Source organism: Chiloscyllium plagiosum, unplaced genomic scaffold (genome assembly GCF_037043375.1).
Source record: "Chiloscyllium plagiosum isolate Xiang-an unplaced genomic scaffold, Cpla_swu_hap1 HiC_scaffold_6, whole genome shotgun sequence".
NCBI lineage: Eukaryota > Metazoa > Chordata > Chondrichthyes > Orectolobiformes > Hemiscylliidae > Chiloscyllium > Chiloscyllium plagiosum.
In genome coordinates this window covers 58270118-58295498 of record NW_028270144.1, presented here as the reverse complement: position 1 = coordinate 58295498, position 25381 = coordinate 58270118, and the positions used below count along the sequence as shown (strand labels likewise).

At 40.3% G+C, this 25381-nt stretch overlaps 1 protein-coding gene across 9 annotated transcripts in view; it reads left to right on the top strand.

The window, feature by feature from the left end:
• The window catches only part of LOC122550578 (protocadherin Fat 3-like), an 801871-nt gene that overhangs the window by 726440 nt on the left and 50050 nt on the right, over positions 1 to 25381 (top strand). For all 9 annotated transcript variants that reach the window (XM_087988029.1, XM_087988032.1, XM_087988030.1 and 6 more), the window contains one exon: positions 3170 to 3327. In XM_087988029.1, coding sequence (XP_087844155.1) covers positions 3170 to 3327 — 158 coding nt within the window. The remainder of the gene's footprint in view (positions 1 to 3169; positions 3328 to 25381) is intronic.

Below are 25381 nucleotides of genomic sequence, written 5' to 3'. Positions count from 1 at the left end.
AAAATGCCCATTAGCTGAGAGACAATAAATTGATCATTGATTACAAATAATGTTTGCAGAATTAAGTTTGAATGTGCACCTAGAGAGATCCACCAGCAAAGTATTTGTGCCTGGCAATATTTGTGGCATCTCCTATAACATAAAAACTTGATGTAGATGACATAATACTGAACGATTCATTAGATGCTTATTGTAACTCATAGAGTGTAGGTGGGGGTGTGTGCTTGTTTTTTTTTATATATGCATATAGGAACGTTAATGTCTTGGTCGGTACTAAGTTTATTTGGTTACAATCATGTGCTTGCATAAACCCAACATGCTTCAAGTGGCCCCAGTTAAGAAAGAGACTGAAACCTTTATATCCTCTGATCACATGCCATAACATAGTGATATCATATGAGTTTGTCGCTTAATAATGTATTTATCGAAAGACTTCAAATTTGTTTAAATTTAGGAAGGAATATCATCTAAATATATCTAACTTTGGAAGTAACTGCACAATTCTTTAGGCACTCAGATGAAATAATTGGCTGTTGAGTTTTCACCTATGTTTTGAACTCCATTCTGTTGAATTTATGATTATTATGTAGACATACAGGACAACAGTTGTTCCTACTAGAGCTCCTCCTAGCAAAGCTTTGAGTTACTTAACGCAACACCCAGACCACGAATAGTTGTTGGCTGCCTTTTCAATTGCTCGACATGGCTTTTTGACCATTCAAATTGACGGTACAGTGTTGTTGTCTAATTGGTTGATTATTGTGATTATTGCTGTGGTTCTGTTCGCCAAGCTGGAAGTTTTTGTTGCAAACGTTTCGTCCCCTGGCTAGGCGACATCATCAGTGCTTGGGAGCCTCCTGCGAAGCGCTTCTTTGATATTTCCTCCGGAGTTTATAGTGGTCTGTCCCTGCCGCTTCCGGTTGTCAGTTTCAGCTGTTCGCTGTAGTGGTTGGTATATTGGGTCCAGGTCGATGTGTTTGTTGATGGAGTTTGTGGGTGAATGCCATGCCTCTAGGAATTCCCTGGCTGTTCTCTGTCTGGCTTGCCCTATGATAGTAGTGTTGTCCTAGTCGAATTCATGTTGCTTGTTGTCTGCGTGTGTGGCTACTAAGGATAGCTGGTCATGTTGTTTCGTGGCTAGTTGATGTTCATGTATGCCAGGGGACGAAACGTTTGCAACAAAAACTTCCAGCTTGGCGAACAGAACCACAGCAACGAGCACCCGAGCTACAAATCTTCGCACAAACTTTGAATTGTGATTATACTGTGCAAATTGCTCTCGAAAGCTGGAATGAGAAATGCCTACTGTATTTTTGTGGGATCAGAACGTTCATGGAAGCAAAACTAGTGCTTACAGAAAGAGGACCATTGTGTACAAACTGAGGGACAAGATAGTGGAAGGAGGTCAGCAAACAAAAAAAAAGAAACTAAACCGCCATGTTATGAATTAGTTTCAAGATGATTTTAATTTGAAAAGTTAGCTGTTGCTAGTTTTGGTTTGTGACATTTTAGATTTAATATATTGAAACCTTTGATAGTTCTTCAAAAAAAAATCAGGGAATTATACTGTTAAGGACAAATGAAAAGTCAATAAATATAACATTTTCAGCACATTTTGCCTTTTCCCAATGTAATATGAAAGGAAGTTGTTCTAGCAATTACGTTTGACACTGGTTAACTGCTGTTTGAGGCTCAAAGTTGGCCACAAAAGTTCTAAAAATATTGATATTCGAAATGACTTGGGAATTTTTGAGCTGCAGGGCATGTCTATCCTGTTAGTCTATTGATCTCATTCTGTGCCTGTAAATGATCTATTAACTGCAATAACACCGACTGGCCTTCAGGAGATAAGGCAGATAGATTTCCTTTGGCAGAATAACCTTCCCTGCTTTACACGGAAAATATTCCTTTAAAGGAACCCTCTATATTTCTGTTCATATCTGATGAATTCTGCTTTCTTAAAATTATGTACATTGTAAACTTCAAAAGCAAGATACGTGCTGACATTTGTTCTCAAAATTCAATAATACGTTAATATTTCAATGATAATAGAATATCATTTTTTGCCTACAAAAGTGCTGCATTTCGTAGTAATTTAGCAGATTTTGAAATATTTTGAGATGTTCAGATGTGAAATATGTTTTATAAATGCAAGTTAATTCATATTTTATCTTTTTAATTATTTTATTTTCATGTATTTAAATAAGTTAATACATTGGTCCAACTGATATTAATATATTATTTCTACAAAATGAGTGCATTTGAGACATTAGCCATTCCTAAAAATCAATACACAATATGTGAAATTACATTTGTTAATTAATGGATTCAATATATATCGACACGGCTTTTTGGCCATTCAAGTTGACAGTACAGTCTGGTTGTCTAATTGGTTGATTGTTGTGGTTATATTGTGCAAATTGCTCTCGAAAGTTGGAGTGAGAAATGCCTACTGTATTTTTGTGGGAGCAGAATGTTAATGGAAGCAAAACTGGTGCTTACAGAAAGAGGACCATTGTGTACAAACTGAGGGACAAGATAGTGAAAGGAGGTCAGCAAGCAAAGAAAAAGAAAATAAATCCCATACAAATTTGTATGCCCTCTCTTGAATTAGAGTTCAATGGTTTCTGTTTCTATTTTCCCCTATCATTTTGTGTTAGTTTCTCTTAAAGTTCTTTAACAAATTTTTGTTATGTCATTGTTTTGATGACACATTTTCAGTTAATTTGTTTTTAGGAAATTATGAACAAAATTGAAAGGTCAAAATCCATGCTGAAAACAAATCAAAACATTAGGAAACTAGTGTGAAAGCTAGCTGCTTTTCTAATGTGACATGGCTTTGATTTTTATTGGTTTCTATTTAGCTTCACCACCCAATTAAACAATAGAGTATCAGCAATTTTCAGGTTGTCTTTTAATAGCATTTTCATTTAAGTATATCAAGTTGTTCTAGGTTGTTACTGATTTCGCTGCAAGGTGTTTTAAAGTAAAACTTGAAAAATAATATTTATAAATATTTATAAATGTTATGTTTTGTTAAAAGTGCCAATAATCCTAATCTAATGTTGTAATCTAATGCAATATTGAAATGCTTTCAGAATAAATGTCCCTGTACATATTGCACGAGTGCAGTCTAATGTTTCCAAATGCTTTTACTTAATCCATTCAGGTCATGCATCCCTTAGCTTTGCTGGAAACAGCTACATTAAGTATCGGGTGGCAGAGAACAGTAAAAGAGATGAACTGAAATTGGGGCTGCATTTGAGAACACTGCAGAGTAATGGAATAATAATGTATGCAGAAGGAGATTATTGTGTCATTCTAAAGGTAAATGAACTTTATTAACACAAGTGCTTTTTTATTGTTTATGGCTCTCACAATATTTTGGATAGTATCTTAAACTGATGGTTGCCTTTTGCATTTCAGTGTTTAAGAACTGATCCGATTTATTACTCTCCTTGTAACATGGAGTGACTTGTTAAGTAGCTTGCTAAGTAATTGATTTCCAGGATTTTCTCTCTTTCAAGCTGGCTATTGTGATTTATACAGAAATAGTTCAGGAAGTTCTACAGTCAGAACTAATATTAGCAAAGTACTCAGGTCTTCTGTTATTTTAAGATTTGAGATAACTTTGTTAAAGGTAATGTACAGAAATATGGTGCAAAATGTAAACACCTCTGGGAACATTAATGTGAGTAGGAATATAATTAACTTTTGCACTTTACATGCATACCAACCTAAAACTAGTTTCAGAGCAGCTAACAATCTCCAAAAACTGACAACTCAAAAAGTAAAGGGCTTACAGCTGAATAGATTTACGATATGGAACAGATTCCAGACTAGATGTGCCAATACCTTTAAGACTGTTACATGAGACTACAATATTTTACAATCTGGTACAAAGGTATGCACCTCACCTCCAGATTTTGGAAGATCAACTTAAAGTTTGAATCAGTTTCAGGCTACACAGATCATGCCACACCACCACAAATCAGGTGAAACATTCGAGCACATTGTGAGCAGTTGTCAAGACATAGGACGAGGGTGTGAATTTACCAGTGCTTACCGAGCTGAAAAGCTTATCAAATTTTACCTACATTAAATTCTTATGTAACACTTCTGAGCAACCAAGAAATAAAATAATATTGAGACTCTTCAAGAAGAAGGGTACAAGTCTGAAGCAGATGTACCTTGCCAGCAGCATCTACAAGTGCTTGACTCCAGAAGAAAAGTTTCAGTCATTAACAAGTTCAGTGGAAAATATAGTTCTTGAATGAGACATGTTTCACTCACCAAGACAGTGGCCAGCATTTTGTGACATATGTAAACTATATGCCACAATCGGGCACTGAACTAAAATGAATAGGAATTCCAATCACCCAAAAAAAACTCAAACTAAAACACAGTTTCACAACAGCATGTGAACCAACTCTGTTGAAGAGGCTTCCAAAGTTCTGTCCATGCCAAATAAATATGTCAACAAAGTCCAAAAGATAACAATATTGCAACCTGCAGGCCACACAGTGCTTGTGGTAACCTTGACACCCAGCATAGCTGCTGTTAGAAAAACTGAAGCCTTTACCTCCATCCCTAAGTGAAATGCTATAAAAGAAATAGAAAATGGGCACTATATCATAACATTGGCACTGGTGCAAGATGTTCTGTGGAAATTGGTACAGTTTGGTGCAGTTCATACAAGATAACCTCAAACAAGTGATGGGCTTGTTAGTGGGTAAGCATTTTGGGGTGATGGTGACCACAATTCTGTGACTTTCACCTTGGTTATGGAGAGAGATAGGTGCGTGCAACAGGGCAGGTTTTACAATTGGGGGAAGGGTAAATACGATGCTGCAAGACAGGATCTGAGGAGCATAAATTGGGAGCACAGGCTGTCAGGGAAGGATGTCGTTGAAATGTGGAACTTTTTTAGGGAACGGTTATGACGTGTCCTTGATATGTATGTACCTGTCAGGCAGGAAAAAGATGGTCGTGTGAGGGAACCTTGGTTGACGAGGGAGGTTGAATGTCTTGTAAGGAGGAAGAAGGAGGCTTACATAAGGTTGAGGAAACAAGGCTCAGACAGAGCGTTGGAGGGATACAGGATAGCCAGCAGGGAGCTGAAGAAAGGGATTAGGAGAGCTAAGAGAGGGCATGAAAAATATTTGGCGGGTAGCATCAAGGATAACCCCAAGCCCTTTTGTGCATATGTGAGAAACATGAGAATGACAAGAACGAGGGTAGGTCCGATCAAGGACAGTAGTGGGAGACTGTGTATTGAGTCAGAAGAGATAGGAGAGGTCTTGAATGAGTACTTTTCTTCAGTATTTACAACTGAGAGGGTCCCTATTGTTGAAGAGGAAAGTATGAAATAGACTGGTAAGCTAGAGGAGATACTTGTTAGGAAGGAAAGATGTGTTGTGCATTTTGAACAACTTGAGGATAGACAAGTCCCCCGGGCCTGACGGGATATATCCTAGGATTATGTGGGAAGCAAGAGAGGAAATTGCAGAACCGTTGGCAATGATCTTTTCGTCTTCACTGTCAATGGGGGTGGTGCCAGGGGACTGGAGAGTGGCGAATGTTGTGCCCCTGTCCAAAAAAGGGAATAGGGATAACCCTGGGAATTATAGGCCAGTTAGTCTTACTTCGGTGGTAGGCAAAGTAATGGAAAGGGTACTGAGGGATAGGATTTATGAGTATCTGGAAAGACACTGCTTGATTAGGGACAGCCAGCACAGATTTGTGAGGGGTAGGTCTTGAGGGGTAGGGGTAGCCCTTCCTGAAGAAGGGCTTATGCCCGAAACGTCGATTCTCCTGTTCGCTGGATGCTGCCTGACCTGCTGCGCTTCTCCAGCAACACATTTTCAGCTCTGATCTCCAGCATCTGCAGACCTCACTTTCTCCCCGAGGGGTAGGTCTTACCTTACAAGTCTTATTGAATTCTTTGAAGAGGTGACCAAGCATGTGGATGAGGGTAGAGCAGTGGATGTAGTGTATATGGATTTTAGTAAGGCATTTGATAAGGTTCCCCATGGTAGGCTTATGCAGAAAGTCAGGAGACATGGGATAGTGGGAAGTTTGGCCAGTTGGATAGAGAACTGGCTAACCGGTCAAAGTCAGAGAGCGGTGGTAGATGGTAAATATTCAGCCTGGAGTCCAGTTACAAGTGGAGTTCCGCAGGGATCAGTTCTGGGTCCTCTGCTGTTTGTAATTTTTATTAATGACTTGGAAGAGGGAGTCGAAGGGTAAGTCAGTAAATTTGCAGACGATACGAAGATTGGTGGAGTTGTGGATAGTGAGGAGGGCTGTTGTCAGCTGCAAAGGGACTTAGGTATGATGCAGAGCTGGGCTGAGGAGTGGCAGATGGAGTTCAACCCTGTCAAGTGTGAGGTTGTCCATTTTGGAAGGACAAATAAGAATGCTGAACACAGAGTTAACGGTAGGGTTCTTAGTAAGGTGGAGGAGCAGAGGGATCTTGGGGTCTATGTTCGTAGATCTTTGAAAGTTGTCACTCAGGTGGATAGAGCTTGTAAGAAGGCCTATGGTGTATTAGCGTTCATTAGCAGAGGAATTGAATTCAAGAGTCGTGAGGTGATGTTGCAGCTGTACAGGACCTTGGTTAGGCCACATTTGGAGTACTGTGTGCAGTTCTGGTTGCCTCACTTTAGGAAAGATGTGGAAGCTTTGGAGAGGATGCAGAGGAGATTTACCAGGATGTTGCCTGGAATGGAGAATAGGTCATACGAGGATAGGTTGAGTGTGCTAGGCCTTTTCTCATTGGAACGGAGAAGGATGGGGGTGACTTGATAGAGGTTTATAAGATGATCAGAGGAATAGAGAGAGTAGACAGTCAAAGACTTTTTCCCCGGGTACAACAGAGTTTTACAAGGGAACATAAATTTAAAGTGAAGGGTGGAAGATATAGGAGGGGATGTCAGGGGTAGGTTCTTTACCCAGAGAGTGGTGGGGGCATGGAATGCGCTGCCTGTGGGAGTGGCAGAGTCAGAATCATTGGATGACTTTTAAGCGGCAATTGGATTGGTACATGGATGGGTGCTTAAGCTAGGACAAATGTTCGGCACAACATCGTGGGCCAAAGGGCCTGTTCTGTGCTGTATTGTTCTATGTTCTATGTTCTAAACCTTATAACAGTCTACCATCCCGTGCATTATATGCTAATTATAGATCATCGGGATGAATTCTTGAAACCTTGTGATCCATGAAATCCAAAGATTTTAGATTTTCAAGTCTATTCGTTACCTAACTAACCATCACTTGTACATTTCTATTTAGCTGTAAGATGATGGAATGTTGCACCAAAAAGATGTTCAGATAAGAATCCTACCCGAGCAGAGCATAATCCCAAGTTTTCAGAGGGCAAACATTTTTCCAAGCTTAATGTCAAGAATGGATATTTGTCCAAACATATTTCCCAGAGTAACAGGAACTGATAACTTTTAGAGCAGTCTTCAGTGGGCGGCACGGTGGCACAGCGGTTAGCACTGCTGCCTCACAGTGCCAGAGACCCGGGTTCAATTCCCGCCTCAGGCATCTGTCTGGGTGGAGTTTGCACATTCTCCCCGGGTCTGAGTGAGTTTCCTCCGGGTGTCCCGGTTTCCTCCTACAGTCCAAAAATGTGCAGTTTAGGTGAATTGGCCATGCTAAATTGCCAGTAATGTTAGGTGAAGGAGTTAATGCAGGGGAATGGGTCTGGGTGGGTTGCTGTTTGGAGGGTCGGTGTGGACTTGTTGGGTTGAAGGGTCTGGTTCCACACTGTAAGTAATCTAATCTAGCTATTGTTCACTCAGATTTCTATTTGTATTATCCATCATCAGATGTATTCTAAGAACAAATACCTCATATCATTAAGGATCTAGTACATCATATCTGTGTCGCAGATGACATTGTGTTCTAGGAAGAAGTAAACATGAGCATGATATAACTCCCTGACCTTTACTATACTCATAGAAAGGGATAGGAGCAGATGGTATGAGAAAGTATTTAATTGGGGGAAGGGGAATTACAATGCTATTAGGCAGGAACTGGGCCATCTAAATTGGGAACACATGTTCTCAGAGAAATGCACGACAGAAATGTGGGGGTTGTTTAGGGAGCACTTGCTGATGGTATTGGATAGGTTTGTTCCACTGAGGCAAGGAAAGGATGGTAGGATGAAGGAATCTTGGGTGATAAGGGATGTGGAACATCTAGTCAAGAGAAAGAAGGAAGCTTACTTAAGGTTGAGGAAGCAAGGATCAGACAGTACTTTAGAAGGTTACAAGGTAGCCAGGAAGGAGAGCTAGAAGGGCACATGAGAATGCTTTCGCGGGTCGTATTAAGGATAACCCTAAGGGATTCTACACTTACGTGAGGAACAAGAGGATGCCCAGAGTGAGGTTAAGGGCAATCAGGGATAGTGGAGGGAACTTGTGCCTGGAGTTGGAGGTGGCAGGGGAGGTCCTTAATGAATACTTTGCTTCAGTATTCACTCGTGAGAGGACCTTGATGCTTTTGAGGATAGCTTGAAACAGACTGATATGCGAGAACAGGTTGATGTTAGGAAGAAAGATGTGCTGAAAATTTTGAAAAGCATGATGATAGATAAGTCCCCTGGGCCAGACAGGATATACTCAAGGTTACTATAGGAAGATAGATTAGCCAGGGTAAATGTAGAGTAATAGGGTGGGGGAATTGGTCTGGATGGGATACTCTTCGGAGGGTTGTTTACACACTGCAGGGATTCTATGATATCTCATCAGCTCATGTCATCAGGAAGGAAATGTTGTATTTTTTCAACAATAAAATGTGTCAAATCACGATGAGCGAAATCAACTTCTTCAGTTCTATTTGTCAACAGGTATTTGACCTGATCCTACCAAAATAAAAGATGACTGACAAAGATTTCTCACTTGCCTTAACTTTTTATCCACATATAATCCAAATTTTGCAACCAATGTACCTTCTATTTGAGGTGTTCTTCTAAAAACACACAAGGTGGGAGAAAGTCACCAGCATATTCAACAATCTCTCAAATGTGCTCTTTCAATCAGTAAGTGTAAACTTAAATATTACGATCCCACCAAGCTCACCACATTTGAAGATAAATGGATCCCAGACAGACCTTGAAACATATAGTAAAAACAAAATGATGAAGGGTCACTGGATTCAGCATTAACTCTTGTCTTACTCACTATAGATGCTGCCAGACCTGAGTTTCCCCAGCATTTTCTGTTTTTGTTTTAGGCCTTGGAGCATGTCCACTACAGAATGGCAAGCCTGTTGCTTTTGAATCTAAGATCCTTATGACAGCATTTAAAGAGAAACTCTTGCTTTAGCTTTTGGGATGCAATTGTTTACCTTTCCAGTAAGCATTTTGCTGTTCATACCAACCACAAGCTATTATAAATGACTTTCAACAACCTCACTTGAGTGTGCCTCCATTTCAACAATGTCTGCTTATGAAGATTCGAGGGTGCAGTATAGAAGTACAATACCCACCAGCTCCCCAAATGGCCATGTTGATGCACTCACCTGGTGAACAAAGACATTCCTTCACAAATACAAGTGAATATTATCAAATATAAATTAGAATATAACATTAGCGTCAATTTTTTTTTACATTTTCTGACATGGTGAGACAGATCAGATTCAGCAAGCTACATCAGATGATGACCAGCTAGTGCCACTCAAAAAAGATAACAGGTGGCCTGAACACATCCAACAAGTCTCTGAAATATTATGTTCGTACTGATCATTTGGAGATGAACTAAGGCTCTCTGTGAATGGAATATTCGAGAGCAAGCCAGTTGTAATTCCACACAGTCTACACCAAGCCATGCTATATCATACAGATTCAGGTCACATGGACATGAAGAGGAAAAAAAAAAGACTGGTGTGAATCCATAAATTGGTCTAGCATTAATATTGAACTCAGTTAGCTAATCAAGTCAAAACATATCAATCCCATCAACCTCAATAATTGAGAGCAGCTTTCCTTCCACACAAGATTGCTTCTGAACCATGGTGCAAGACTGTGCTTGATATTCTCCGTGTCCAAGGACATTGTTACATTCTAGTAACTATTTCATCACGTTTCCTTTTGTGTGACAAGTTAAAAATACCACTTGTGCAACAATTGTTGACACATTGACCATCATATACAGTATGCTCACTGTACCTCAACCAATTGTGCTCATACTATCATGTGACTTACTAAAGTGGTTTTTAACAGTTAGAGTACTGAATTGCATTAATGCGTTACCATTCAAGCTATCACTGAATCCGATATTATATCAGTTATATTGTAGGGAAAATTTTTAAAAAAGAAGTGTAATACTTGCAATGGTACTTTTACAAACGTTTAATGGAGCAAATGAACTTAGGTGTTGCTAGGTGACTAGTTTAATGGATCATGCAAATGAACTCTGCCTTCAAATTATCTCTCGGACATTGATGGTGTAGGCCTTTTCTCTTAAGAACAAAAATTGCATCTCAGAAGTTGCTTCTATAGGTATTCAGGCTGGACTAGGTTATAAATTTAAATGAATAGTAGGCAGACTGGCACTGTAGATCAAAAGCAACAGCTAAAGTGATACTGTCCACAACATCTATGGCAATGCATTCAGAGCTAACCCCCTAATAAATAGTATTTTACTTCTGGCACTAACACAAATGTTTCCAGAATATTAGAGGGTTGAGACTTTCAGTAATAATGCAAATGACAGTAAGATTGATCATCACCGACATCTGTTAAGTACATGTATCCAGAAAAGTATTTCACTTTTATTAAAGACACATATCACCACTATTTAGCATTGTAAAGCAATGTAATATTAGGTGATTGAAAATTTGGATGCTTAACTGGCTTATAGTATTGCAGGCCAAAATTCAGTCATAGAGGTATGTAACATGGATACAGACTCTTTTGGTCCAACCAATCCATGCTGAACATGATCCCAAACTTACTTTACCTGCCTGCTCCTGGCCCATGTTCCTCCAAACCTTTCCTATTCATGTACCTATCCAAATGCCTTTTAAACATTGTAAATTGTCCTCTCCACTTTGTCCTCAGGATGTTCATTCCACAAGTAAGGCTATCAACCTATCATCTCCTTAGTACATAGTTTTATAGATTCACAGAGTGCAAAACGGCCCTTCAGCCCATCAAGTCTGAGCCAAGATAATTACCACTAAAGGTGTGCTAATCCTAATTTCATGTACTTGTCCCATATCCTTGAATGTTATGATATTTGAAGTTCTCATTCAATTTTTTTTTTAAAAGGTTGTAAAGTTTCCAGCCTCCACTATTTTCCCGCATAGTGTCTTCCAGATTCCCACCCCGCTCTGAGTGAAAATGTTTCCTGAATCTCTCGCCCCTTACCTTAAAACTATGCCTTGTCATGATTGATTCCTCAACCTAGGGGAACAGCTGCTCTCTATTCGCCCTGTTCATACCCTTCATAATCTTATGCACCTCAATAATGTCCCTCCTCTGTCTTCTCTGCTCGTTAAAAAAAAACGTCTCTAGTTTCTCCATCCCAGACAACATCCTGGTGAACCTCCTCTCTACCCCTTGTTATGGACCAGGGCCTAGGCCCCTTTAAAACATTTCAAGCAGATAGTCCAGACCCTAGCTTATGTAGTTGCTTTAAGTAGGTGTAGATGGGTATTCCAGGAGTGATGCAGCTGGCCCAACTACTCAGTTTTAAAACCAACAGAATTTACTTATACACAAACAAAAGAAAACCGAATTTAGGATAACATAACTATTCGAAAGTCATTTGACTCTATCGCGACTTAATTATGCTGTTCCAAATACTTGCAACATCCCCATAAACACCACCTTGCCAAAAAAAAAGGTAAAATCAAACAAAGGTTCTTAGAGGAAAGAAATTGCAGAGAGAGAGGGAGGGTGGATCAGCATGAAGCTGTTTCTTTGGGTCCAGCAGCTTCTCTGGATTCCTAGCTAAACTTGACCAGCAGCTGCAAACAGACTGCTTGCTAACGCCAATCCATAAAAAAACATCAACATTGAGAACTGGCCACTCCCCTTTCATTATACAAATGTCTTTAAAAAAGCTTAAAGGCATTTTCAAATAGATATTTCCGGACATGTCAGAACCTCTGCCGTTTACAACCCCTTTTGAAACTAGTCGAGAGTGTGGTGCTGGAAAAGCACAGCAGGTCAGGCAGCATCTGAATCGACATTTCTAGCATAAGCCCTTCATCAGGAATGAGGGCGATGGGCCTTGAGGCTGAGAGATAGATGGGAGGGAGCTGGAGTTGGGGAGAAGGTAGCTGAGAGTGTGGTAAGTAGATGAAGGTGAGGGAGAAGGTGATAGGTCAGAGAGGGGGGTGGAGTGGATAGATGGGAAAAGTGATGGACAGGTCAGGAGGTGGTGCCAAGTTGGAGGCTTGGGATGGGATAATGTGGGGGGAGGGGAAATGAGAAAACTTGAAATCCACAATTATCCCATGTGGTTGCAGGGTGTCAAGGCGGAATATGAGGCATTGGATGCTGCCTGACCTGTTGTGCATTTCCAGCACCATACTCTTGACTGACCTCCAGCATCTGCAGTCCTCACTTTTTTTCCTTTAGAATCAGCAAGGACGACATAACCTTGTAAAAGGAGCAGTGTCGTCACACCTCTCTAGTACTATCACATCCTTCCAGTATTGAGATGACCAGAACTGCAGACAGTACTCCACTTTGGGTCTAAACAATAATCTGTAAAACTCCAACATTATGTCCTTGTCCTTATACACTATGCCACAACACATGTTTTGCTGACTTCAGGGATCAGTGAATAACAACCTCAAGATCCCTCTGTTTCTCTAACTACCCTAAGATATCCTGATGAAGGGCTTATGCTAGAAATGTCGATACAGATGCTGCCTGACCTCCTGTGCTTTTCCAGCACCAAACTCTCGACTAGTTTCAAAAAGGGGTTGTAAACAGCAGAGGTTCTGACATGCCCAGAAATATCTATTTGAAAATGCCTCTAAGCAACATAAGGCTATTCATTAAATATTACTTCAGTATACCACCTCACATTTATCAGGATTAAATATCATGTACCACTGGTCTGAGCTATTTATATCCTCCTGTAACCTACAATCATCATCTTCACTGTTAACCACTTTGCCCATCTTGGTGTTGTCTGTAAATTTGCTTAACATTCCCCCTGCACTTTCATCGATACAAACAATAATGGTCCCATTGTTGATCCTTGTCGTACACCTCTGGACACCAGCCTCCAGTCATTCAAACAGCTTTCTACATTACTCCTTGTATCCTATTACTAAGTCAATTTCTGATCTATCTCAAGTTTCCCTCAATTCCATGTACTTTAACCTTTCAATTAGTCTCCCGTGTGGGACCTTGTCAAAAAGCTTTGCTAAAATCCATATAAGCTCATTAACTGAACTTTCCTCATCCACACACTTGATCACATTTTCAAAAAGTTCTAACAAATTTGTTAGGTATGACCTCCCTCAGAGAAAGCTATGCTGACTATCGCTAATTAACCTATGCCTTTCAAAGTGGGTATCACTTCGCTTCTTCAGAATTTTCTCCAATAGTTTCCCTACCGCTGATGTGAAACTCACCATTCTGTAATTTGGTTAATCTCTACTGCCCTTCTTGAAAAGTGGAACCACATTAGCTACCCTCCCATCTATTGGCACTTCCCTGTTTCCAGAGAAGAGTTAAAAATTTGTGTCAAAAAGCAGTTCTAATATTTATAAATGACATAATGCTTTTTGGCCTGTAAATATTTTCTTAGAATGTGCACACTTGATTTTTTTTAAGCACAAGTTATTGATCTTAAATGAATTTGCCCTGCCAATCATATAATGACTTTGCAAATCATACTTTATCCAAGTTGCAAAGTGATTTATTAAGGGTTTTGCTTGATCTCAAAGGTAAGAAACTGCCACCTACAGGTGTTTAAATGAATATGGAAAATCTGATGAATACGACGAGTTTAGATTAGATTAGATTAGATTACTTACAGTGTGGAAACAGGCCCTTCGGCCCAACAAGTCCACACCGCCCCTCCAAAGAGAAACCCACCCAAACCCATTCCCCTACCCTATATTTACTACTGACTAACACTGTGGGCAATTTAGCATGGCCGATTCACCTGACCTGCACATTTTTGGATTGTGGGAGGAAACCGGAGCACCCAGAGGAAACCCACGCAGACACAGGGAGAATGTGCAAACTCCACACAGACAGGCGGGAATCGAACCCAGGACCCTGGTGCCGTGAGGCAGCAGTGCTAACCACTGAGCCACCGTGTCACCCCTTGTTAAAATGCAGATTCATAATGCTAGTGTAATCTTTGAATGCATTCTAAAATTCAGTAACATTTTAAAGTTTGTTTTGTGATTAATCAAGGTCTGTAATCGAACCAAAATCTGTTTTTTTTCATTTAAATTGCTATGATTTATGCATTTTTTTTGTTCATTCATAGATTGTGGTAGTTGCAGGCTGGGTCAATATTTATTGCCCATCCTTAGTTGCTATTGATAAGGTTATGGTGAGCTACTGCCTTGAACCATCTAATTTGGTGTATTTATGGGGATGAGGATTTCAACGTAGCAATGCTGAAGCTATTTACACTTCAGGCTGGTGAGTGGATTAGAGGGGAAATTGCAGGTGTCACAGTTTGCATCTGCAGCCCTTGTCCTCCTGAGTTGTAGTGGTCATGGACAAGGAAGATGCTGTCTAAGAAGCTTTGGTGAGGTTCTGCATGCAGCTTGTCAATAACATACAGCACTGCTACTGTGCACTGGTGGTACAGGAGTGAATATTTGATGTTATGGTGTCAATCCAGCAGGCTGCTTTATCCTGAATGGTTTTGAGCTTCTTCATTGTTGTTGCAGCTGCATGCATTCCATCACACTCCTGAATTGTACCTTATTAATGGTGCAAAGACTTTGGGGAGTCAGGAAATTAGTTACACATTGCAGAATTCCTAGCCTCTGACCCACTGTTAAAGCTACAGAATTTGTATGATTGATCCAATTCACTTTCTGGTAAATGGTAACCCCTCAAATGTTAATAGTGGCTAATTTAGCAATGATAATGCCATTGAGATTTAAGGGATGATGTTTAGATTCTCTCTTGTTATTCATTGCCTGGCATTTGCGTGGCAAAAATGTTACTTGCGGCTTATCAGCCCATGTCTGGACATTGTCCAGGTCTTTCTGAGCTTGAACATAGAATGCTTCAGTGCCTGAGTTGTAATGATGGCGAACATTGTGTAATTTTTATGACTCATTGGGGTAACACTCTGGAAATCAATCCTGCTTTTAGTATCACTGCAAAAGTTTTAAAAATTATCAAAGTACACAAAGTCCTCAATCTACCTCCTGGCAAAGCTCAGGTTAACGCATTCCAGGCTTATGTAGTTAACAAGAATGGCTATGTATTGGAGATAAATGGCTTCTAACCACAGGTCAACAATTATGAACTGTTATTGTGCAACTCTTGTATTTAAAACTCTAACGCCATTCTAAACCCTGGCTACAGAGCCAAAACAATATTGGTGGGAAAAAAAAAGTTTAATAGCATTGAAATAGTTTAATAGCATTGTTCCTCAGGGTTTGAGGAATTGTTCCTCTGGACTTCTTGGTTAAAAGCAATGGGTTTTGAGAACTTATGAGAGAAAATATGGCTTTCTTCAGGCTTTAGATAATTGATAGGAGCGAGACAGAACAAACACCATTTGTCCTTTCAACAGTCAGCATCATTCACACCCACATTCTGTTCAGCTGTCTAGAAGCTAAATCAGATAATTGTTGTCAGATTGATGACATTAAACATCCACAAACCAATCAGCAACTTGTTGCTGGCTGAATCTTACATTGTATACACCTAGTACCATCCTATCTACTAACAGCTTTTTCCATTGCTTGAACAAAACAGTAATGGAAACATAATTCCAATGAGTTTCAGTAATTTGCTTTTTAAAAGTGCAGCAGCCACTTCCATAATCCTTGGTTTCAGAACAGCCCTTTTGCATTTCAGACAACAATCTAAGATAAAGTTAAATTTAAAGATTCAGCCTTTACACATTCATAAGCAAGCATCCCCATTTATGACCTTATGGTGGAGGGAATGTCATTGATGAAACAGCTCAAGCTGGTTAGGCCTAGACACTACACTGAGAAATTCTTGCAGAGATGTTCTGGAATTATGGTGACTAACCTCCAACAACCACAGCTGCATGACTCCAACCATTGAAGAGTATTTCCCTAATTCTCAATGAGTCAAGTTCTGCTTGGGTTCCACTCGGTCAAATGCATCCTGATCTCAAAGACCGTCAGTCTCTTCTCACATCTGGAGTTCAGTTGTTTTCTTTATGTTTGAGCCAAAGCTGTAATGAGGTCAAGAGATAGATGAATATATTATTGCTAAGCAATGCTACTTGATAGCACTGTTGATAATCTCTTCCATCATTTTGCTAATGATTGAGAGTAGACTGATGAGGTGATAATTGGCCGGATTAGTTTTTCTCTGCTTTCTGTGTGCATGATATACCTAGGCAATGTTCTGCATTGTCAAGAAGATGTTAGTGTTTGTAGCTTTATTGCAAATTTGACTAGAGGCACCATTAGTTCTAGAGAACAAGTCTTCAGTACTGCTGGAATATAATCAGGGGTCATACTTTTGCAGAATCCAGTGCCTTCAGTCATTTCTTGTTATTGCATGGAATGAATTGAATTGGCTGAAGACTAGCATCTATGATGCTGGGAACCTCCATAGGATCATCCACACAGCACGTCTGGCTGACAATCATTGCAAATACGTCAGTCTTACCTTTTGCACTGATGTGTTGGCTTCTCCTAAGATTGAGAATGGTAATACTTGTAGAACCTGCTCCTCTAGGTGATTTGTTCAACTGCTCACCAATATTCATGACTGGACGTGGCAGGACTGCAATTGCTTGTGGAATCATTTAGCTCTGTCTATTACATGCTGTTAATGCTGTTTGTACACAAGTCATTCCATGTTGTAACTTTTACCAGTTTGACACATTTTGCTATGCCTGGCATACTTTCTTTCACACTTCATTGAACTATTGTTGATCCCTGCTTCATGGTAATGGTAGAGTAGGGAATATGCCAGGCTTGATACTATAGATTGTATTTGAGTTCACTGCTCCTACTGCTGGCAGTTATGATAGTCATATGCCACACTGAATGTAACAATTGTCAGAGTAGATAATCTGAAGCAAATATAGTTCACTTCAATGTGGAGTGACACGTTAACTGAACAATTGTATAATCACTTGATTTCCCACTTGCAGCCACCAGTTCAGGCACTGACATTGTGTGCACCTTAGAGGTCAGCTTAGAAGCATGATAAGCATGTGGAGAGGTGGTGAGCGTGAGTGTACTGCAGCTGGGATCGGAGTCAAAGGCTTCAGTTCTCCAGAGTTTGAAAAGCATTTTATGTTGTTCCATGCAAGAGATTATTAGACTACATTACGCCTTCTGACATTTTAATTAATGGATTAATTGATTAATGAAAATACATAGCAGTGTTTTGCAACATCAGTACTTCAGCCTCAGCTGTGTACAATCTTAATCAATGACATAGATGAAGGGATCAAGTGAAATACTGATGTCACAAAGATAAGTGAGAAGGTAACCTGTAAAGAGGATGGAAAGAAAATACAAAAGGATTTGATCAATTAAATATATGAGAATAACATTACAGATGGAATATTTGGAGAAAGTTTTCTAATCAAGTGGATGAGACCAGGAGCAAAGTTGTAAAATTTTGCCGAAACGTGGTCTTGAGCTACCTTGAACAGTTGTAGTCCATGTGCTGTAGGTAGACACACAATGACCTTAGGGGGGGATTTCCAGAATTTTGACCCAACAGCAATAAAAGAAGGTAGTTCAGTGGTTAGCAATGCTGACTCACAGCACAGAGATCTGGGTTCGATTCCAGCCTCTGGCAACTGTCTGTGAGGAATTTGCGCATTCTCCTTGTATCTGTGTGAATTAGAATTCCTATCTATGTGGGTTTCCTCCCACAGTCCAAAGATGTGCAGATTAACTTGATTTGCCATGCTAAATTGCCTATGGTGTGTAGGCTAGGTAGATTAGTCATTGGAAATGCAAGGTTAAAGGGATAGGGTTGGGTCTGAATGGGATGCTTTGGTGTTGTTGGAGCTGCATCAGTCCAGGAAGGTGAGGAGTATTCATCGCATTCTTAACTTGTCCTTTGTACAAATTCAGCAGTCACACGGCACCAGGTTCGAGTCTAACAGGTCTACTTGAAATTACAAGCTTTTGGAGCGCTGCTCCTTCGTCACATGAAGCTGCCTGACAAAGGTGCAGTGCTATGAAAGCGTGTGATTCCAAATAAACCTGTGGACAATAACCTGTTGTCATATGACTTCTGACTTTGTCCACCCCATTCCAACACTGGCACCTCCACATCATTATGCTTTGTAAGTAGTGACCAGGCTTTGGGAGTCAGCAGATGAGTTATTCGCTGCAGTCTTCCTTGCCTTTGACCTGCTGTCATAGCCAATGTATTTATACGATGTGTCCAGTTGAGTTTCTGGTCAATGGTAATGTCCAGGATATTGATACTGAGGGATTCAGTGATGGTTATACCATTGAATGTCAATGGGCAGTGGTTAGATTGTGGCTCTTAATGGAGATGGTCATTTCTTGCCATTTGTCAGCCCAAGCCTGGAAATTATCCAAATCTTGTTGCATTTGAACATGACTTCCTTCACTATCTGAGTAGTCATGAATGGTGCCAAACATTGTCCAATAATCAGCAAATATCCCACTTCTGACCTTACGATAGAGGGAATATCACTAATGAAGCAGCTTAAGATGGTTGTGCGTTGGACACTAGCTTGAGGGCCTCCTGCAGAGTTGCACTGGAGTTGAAATGACTGATCTCTAACAAACACAACCATCTTCATTTGTGTCAGGTATGACCACAGCCAGCAGAGAGTTTGCCCCTTGATTTCTGTTGATCCAGTTTTGCTAAGGCTCCTTCATGCCACACTCAGTGAAATGTAGCCTTGATGTCAAGGGATGTCACTCTCGCCACATCTCTGGAATTCAGCTTTTTTAGCTATGTTTGAACCAAGGCTGTAATGAGGTCAGGAACTGGGCAGCACTTGGCAGAAACCAAACTGGATGACAGTCAACAGGTTAGCACTGAGCAAATGCTGTTTAATATCACTGATGACTCCTTTTAATCACTTTACTGATGATTGATGGGGCAGTGATTGGCTGGTTGGGATTTGTCCTGCTTTTTGGGTACAGGATGTACCAGGGAAGTGTTCCACATTGTCAGGTAGATGCCAGTGTTGTAACTGTCCTGGAAGGGCTTGACTAGGGGAGCGATAAGTTCTGGAGCACAAGTCGGAATGTTGTCAGGGCCTATAGCCTTTACAGATTCACTGCCTACAATTGTTTCTTCATAACGTGGAGTGAATTGAATTGACTGGCGATGGTACTTGGCACTTCTGGCTCAAGTTTGCTGCAAAGGCTTCAGCTTTATCTTTTGCATTAATGTGTTGGTGTCTTCCATCAGTAAGGATGGAGATATTTATGGAGCTGCCTCCTCCAGGGATTTATGCAATTGTCCACCACCATTAATGACTGCATGTGATAGGACTGTGGAGTTTAGATATGATCCATTGGTTGTAGGATTGCTCAGTTATGTCTATCATTTGCTGCTTATACTATTTGGCACAATGTCATATATTAGAAATCTCGCATACATAGATTTTGTCCACATCATTGACTCCATTGTGATGTTGTTTGTTACACTTATTGTGTCAGCCTTTTCCCCATTATTGTTCTCTCATCAACATTTAATACAGATTCTATCTACATGCACTTTATTAAAATATAACTACAAGACCTGGATGCCTGATGACTTTGTCCCTTCCTGAATTTCCTGGCCAACACCTTAATTTCTTGATTAGATACTCAAGCAGCCACTCTTCTTTAATTATCCCTTTTTATCACCCTTTGAAGAAGGAAAATGAAGAGAGAGAAGGTTTATTTTAGCTCAGAGTATGAAGGTGGACTGAGCTATTAGGAGAATGGGTCTGGGTGGTTTGTTCTTCGGCGGGTCGGTGTGGACTTGTTGGGCCAAAGGGCCTGTTTCCACACTGTAAATCTAATCTAATCTAAAAAATAGATCCTTATCCTTTCTCCTTTTGAACTATCGTGGTTCTCCTGCAATGAAAGAGGGAATTGCACTTATCTGCTGCTTCATGATCTTAGAATGTAGAATGAACCTACAACCAGTGAAGTATTAGGAAAAACATAACCAGTTTGTGTTTGGCAACCATCTATGAACAGCGTTATGATATGGACCAAATAATATGTTTTAGTAATGTTTATTAAGTCCATTTCATCTTTTTAATCCTTATCCTACTTCTTGTTTCCCCTCTGCCATCTCTCCTCTTCCCCCGTTCGTCTCTTTATTCATCATCTTCATTTTCTTTTCATTTCTTAGCTCCCATTAATGGTTTTATGAAAAGATAACTGTGTTTGACAAACTTACTGTTTTTTTTCAGGATGTAACTGGTTGAATAGATGAAGGAACAACAGTGAATGTGGAGTATTAGAATTTTCAAATAAAGTTCCACATACAAGGTTATTGGACAAAATGAAAATACATTGGATTAGTGATAATATATTGGCATGGATTGAGAATTAGTTAGTATACTGAGAACAGATTAGGAATACATGGTTGAATACCACAGTGGCAAGTGTGGTACTGCACAGGTCAGTGCTTGAGTCCCAGCTATTCACAACACACATCAATAATTTAGATGAAGAAATTGAGTGCAATATTTCCTAGTTTGCTGCCAACACAGAACTAGATGGGAGTGGTGAAGAGAACCTAAAGATACTTCAGGGCAATTTTGACAAGTTGATTGGGGAAAAATATGGCAAGTTTAGTACAACATGGATATGTTATGGACAAGGCCAGACCCCCTTCAAAGCATTACATGAAAGTAGCCTGACCCTAACTTTGCTATTTGTTTTAAAAAAGATGTAAGTGGATATTCCAGGAGTGATGCAGCTGGCCTAACCACTTGGTTTTAAACAACACATAACTTATTTACAAGTTTACCCAAAGAAACACAAACAAAAGAGAACAGAATACTGAATAACTTAACCTCTCCAAAAAGCAAACAGATCATCCCAACTTAATGATGCTGTTCCAAATACTTGCAACAATCCCCTTAAACAACCTTGGCACAAAAGGTAAAATCAAACACAGGGTCTTGCAGGAGAGATGTCAGAGAGAGAGAGAGAGAAGTTCAGCATGGACCTGCTTCTTTGGGTCCAGCAGCTTCACAACTGACTGCTTGCTAAACCCAAACTGAACCAGAGAAAAGCTGAGCTAGGAGAACTGGTCATTTCCGTTTCATTGTACAAGTGTTTTTTTTCTCTAAAACTTGAAAGCATTTTTGCTGAGGCAGTATCTGTTAGCTATAATCAAATTGGCCCTAAATCCCTTCAAACCTAGACCTCCCAGATTCTCTATATTTACAACCCAACTGAAAAAGGAACCAAGGACAACACAACCTTGTTCAAGGAGCAGCATCATCATAGATAAGTGTACATTTCTCTACTTTGGTATAAGAGAAAACAGAACGGCAGCGTAATATTTAAATGATGATGTGATGGAAAATGTTGACTTGCAAAGAGGGCCAGATGTTGTTGTGTAGAGGTTATTGCAAGCTAGCGTGCAGGCGCAGCAAGCAGTTAGAAGGGCAATAGGTACATTGGAGAAAGTGAGGGCTGCAGATGCTGGAGATCAGAGCTGAAAATGTGTTGCTGGAAAAGCACAGCAGGTCAGGCAGCATCCAAGGAGCAGGAGAATCGACGTTTCGGGCATTCCTGAAGAAGGAATGCGCTTTTCCAGCAACACATTTTCAGCAATAGGTACATTGGCCTTCATTGCAAAAGGGTTTGAGTACAGGAGTAAGGAAATCTTACTGCAGCTGTATAAGGTTTCACTGAGATCACACTTGAAAGTGTAGTGTTCTGTTTTGACCTCCCTTACCTTAAAAAAACATATACTTACCATTGAGACAGTGTGATGAAGATTCACCAGACTGATTCCTGGGATGACAAGTTTGTTGTATGAGGAGCATTTGTGTCAATTCAGCACATAGTAACTTGAGTTTCAAAGAATGAAATATAATAATCTGACAGGGCTGCATAAACTAGGGATGGAATGATGATCTTTCCCTTGTCCAGAGTCCTGAACAAGAGGTCACAATCTCAGGATACGGGACAGGCCATTTTGGACTGAAATGAGGAAGAAGCTCTTCACTCAGAAGTTTATGAACCTATAGAATACGTAGCACAGAAAACTGAGGATGCCAAATCTCGGAATATATTTAGGAATGAAATGGATTTCTATTACCAAAGGTGTCAAGGTGAGAGAGTGGGTAAAAGCAAAGGTTCCAGATTTTAATGGAAAATATTTCTGAATTCAGCAAACTAGACTTCCGAAAGGAAGGTTCCACCTTTTCTACTGGTGGTTAAAATGGAGTGAGAATTTTAACTAATCTGAGTTTTCTGCCATATTAAGTATTTGCCTGAGTCAGGCAGAAGACTTAAGCACATTGACATAAACACAGTGACTACAAGAGCATGGCAGAGGTTGGAATACTGCAGTGAATAACTCACCTTCTGACTCCCCACTTGCCTGGGTGGGAACAGCACCAGTAACACTCCTGAAGCAGCCGACTTGATTGGCACCACATCCACAAACATCAACTCTCTCTATCACCAGAGCTCAGTTGCAACAATGTGTACTATCTACAAGATGTACTCCAGAAATTCACCAAAGATCCTCAGACAGCACTTTCTGAGCCCACATCAACTTCCATCTATAAGGACAGGGCAGCAGATACATGGGAACACCGCCAACTGCAAATTTCTCTTCAAGCCACTAACCATCTTGATTTGGAAATAGATCACTGTTCCTTCATTTTTCCTTTGGCAAAATCTTGGAATTCCCTCCCTAAGGGGGTTGTGGGTCAACCCACACCAGGTGGAATGCAGCAATTCAAGAAGGCAGCTCACCACCACCTTCTCAAGGGCAGCTAGGGATAGGCAATAAACGCTGGCCAACCAGCGATACCCATATCCCATAAATACTCGTTTTAAAAAAATGTTCGTAAGAACAACCTGATCTAAGGAATAAAGCAGCCCTGTAGGTTGAGTTTATAATAGCTCTTTGCAGGGCCAGGAAGAACAAGAGGAAACTGTAGGCCTCCCTGCCCATACTTGCAGTAATCCTGACTGGAATTCCCATCCTCTGCACATAATTCAGCCTTCAGGCTATCTGACCTTGAGCTGCTTCCCTGCTATTTTGTCTAATTTAGGTTTTTTTTCATTCAGTCATGGTATGTGGGGTGTACCACATGTATCTGCTGCCCTTGTCCTTCCAGGTGCAATTGGTCATGGGTTTCAGAAGGTGCTGTCTAAGGAGTCTTGATAGATTTCTGCCATGCATCTTGTAGCTGGTATGTGCTGTTGGTACTAAGGCTCTGTGATGAAGGGAGTGGCAGTTTGTGCAGCTGATGCCGAACACATGGATTGTTTTGCCTGGCATGGTGTTTTTGGAACTGTACTCATCCAGGCAAGTGAAAAGTATTCCCTCACACTTCTGACTTGTGTGTTATAGATGGTGGCCAGGCTCCAAAGAGCCAGGAAGTGAGTTGTTCAGTGCAGCAGAGCTAGCCTCTGAACTGCTGTTGTAGCCACTGCATTTATATGCTTAGTCCAGTTGAGTTTCTGGTCAGTGGTAAAGTGCTAACCCCAAGTATGTTGATAGTGGAGGATTAAATGATGGTAACACCATAGAATGTCAAGGGATCATGGTTATGTTCTGTCTTGTTTGAGATGGTCATTATCTGACAATTGTGTGGCATGAATGTTATTTCCTACTTCTTAGCCCAACCCTGGATATAATCCAGATCTTGCTGCATTTGGACATGAACTGTTTCAGTATCTGACGAGTCATGATAGTGCTGAACATTGTGCAATCGTCAGTGAAAATCCCCATATCTGACCTTGTGGTGGAGGAAAGGCCATAAATGAAGTTGGGGAGTCAATCAGCAGTATTCTGTTAAGACCGTTAAGGACAGATGAACATATCACTGCCACCTTGCGAGAATGGCAACTCAGTAAGCCACTTTACTACGTGCAAGTTAAAGTTCATCTCAAAGCATGGCACACACGTTCCTGTGAATTTTGGTGCCTGTGGGAGATCAGGATTACTTTAAACAAATATTACAGCAAGTTTGGTGATAAGGGACAGCTGTGCAGGGAACTTTCAATTGTAATGTGTGAAGTGTGGACCTTCAGTGATCCTCAGGATAGCTGAGACAACATGTTTTGACAATAGTGTGTTGATTAGAGTATTTCTACCCTCTTGAAAAGTAGTTAAATTGTACACTAACAGAGGGTAAGAAGCTTCTGCATAATATTCTCCAGAATGTGAAACATAGCGACCAAGTTTGAAACAGACTGTTATGTAGAGACTGGGTAACTCTGAAGTGACAGTAGAGAAAAGAAAGATTCACAGGCAGAGCAAACCTCTGAGTATTTATACTGATGGCTTTGATTTGGAAGACATGCGTTTGGAGTGAACATGTAAAAATGATTTTAGAATAGAAATAATTATTAAGTTTTAGAAATGCAAGCAAGAGGTTTTAAACCTTAGAATATTGCAGGACTATTTACTTAAATGTGAAGGAGTGCATTTAGCGCACCAAACCACTCACACTTCACACACTGCTTGCACCCCACTGAATGTTGTATCCAGTATCAATTATGTAAACATGGTAGTTCCATATAATATAATGTTGAAAAAAATAGTCACTTTATGTTATGTATGGCTTTCTGATTTCTCCTGCATGCTAGTAGTAAATTTCTGAATGTTGTATTCATAGGCGAACAACCTAACTACTTCTCCCCCATCCCAAGCCTCCATCCAACCACTGCACAACCATCAAATGTTTCCATGTATGACTAATATTTAAAACTCGTGTGAAGCATCAGTGGCCAATCAGCTGTATGTTTCTGTTATGCCTGTTGTTTCTTCCATAAACAGTCTTGTCCTGAACCCTCTCAAAATACTTTGTTTCCTTCATTACACTGCTTGACTTACACATCTGCAACAGCCTTGAGAATCTCCCCACCTGTGTTCTGAAAGATCCTCAGCTTCCACTCAGTAATACCTTCCAGAAATTGATGAATGAGATGAAAGAATAATGTCCACAGGAAAAGTATACATAGAACTTTGGATTGAGAGGAAAAGAGATGCTGAATCTAGTGAGAATTTTGT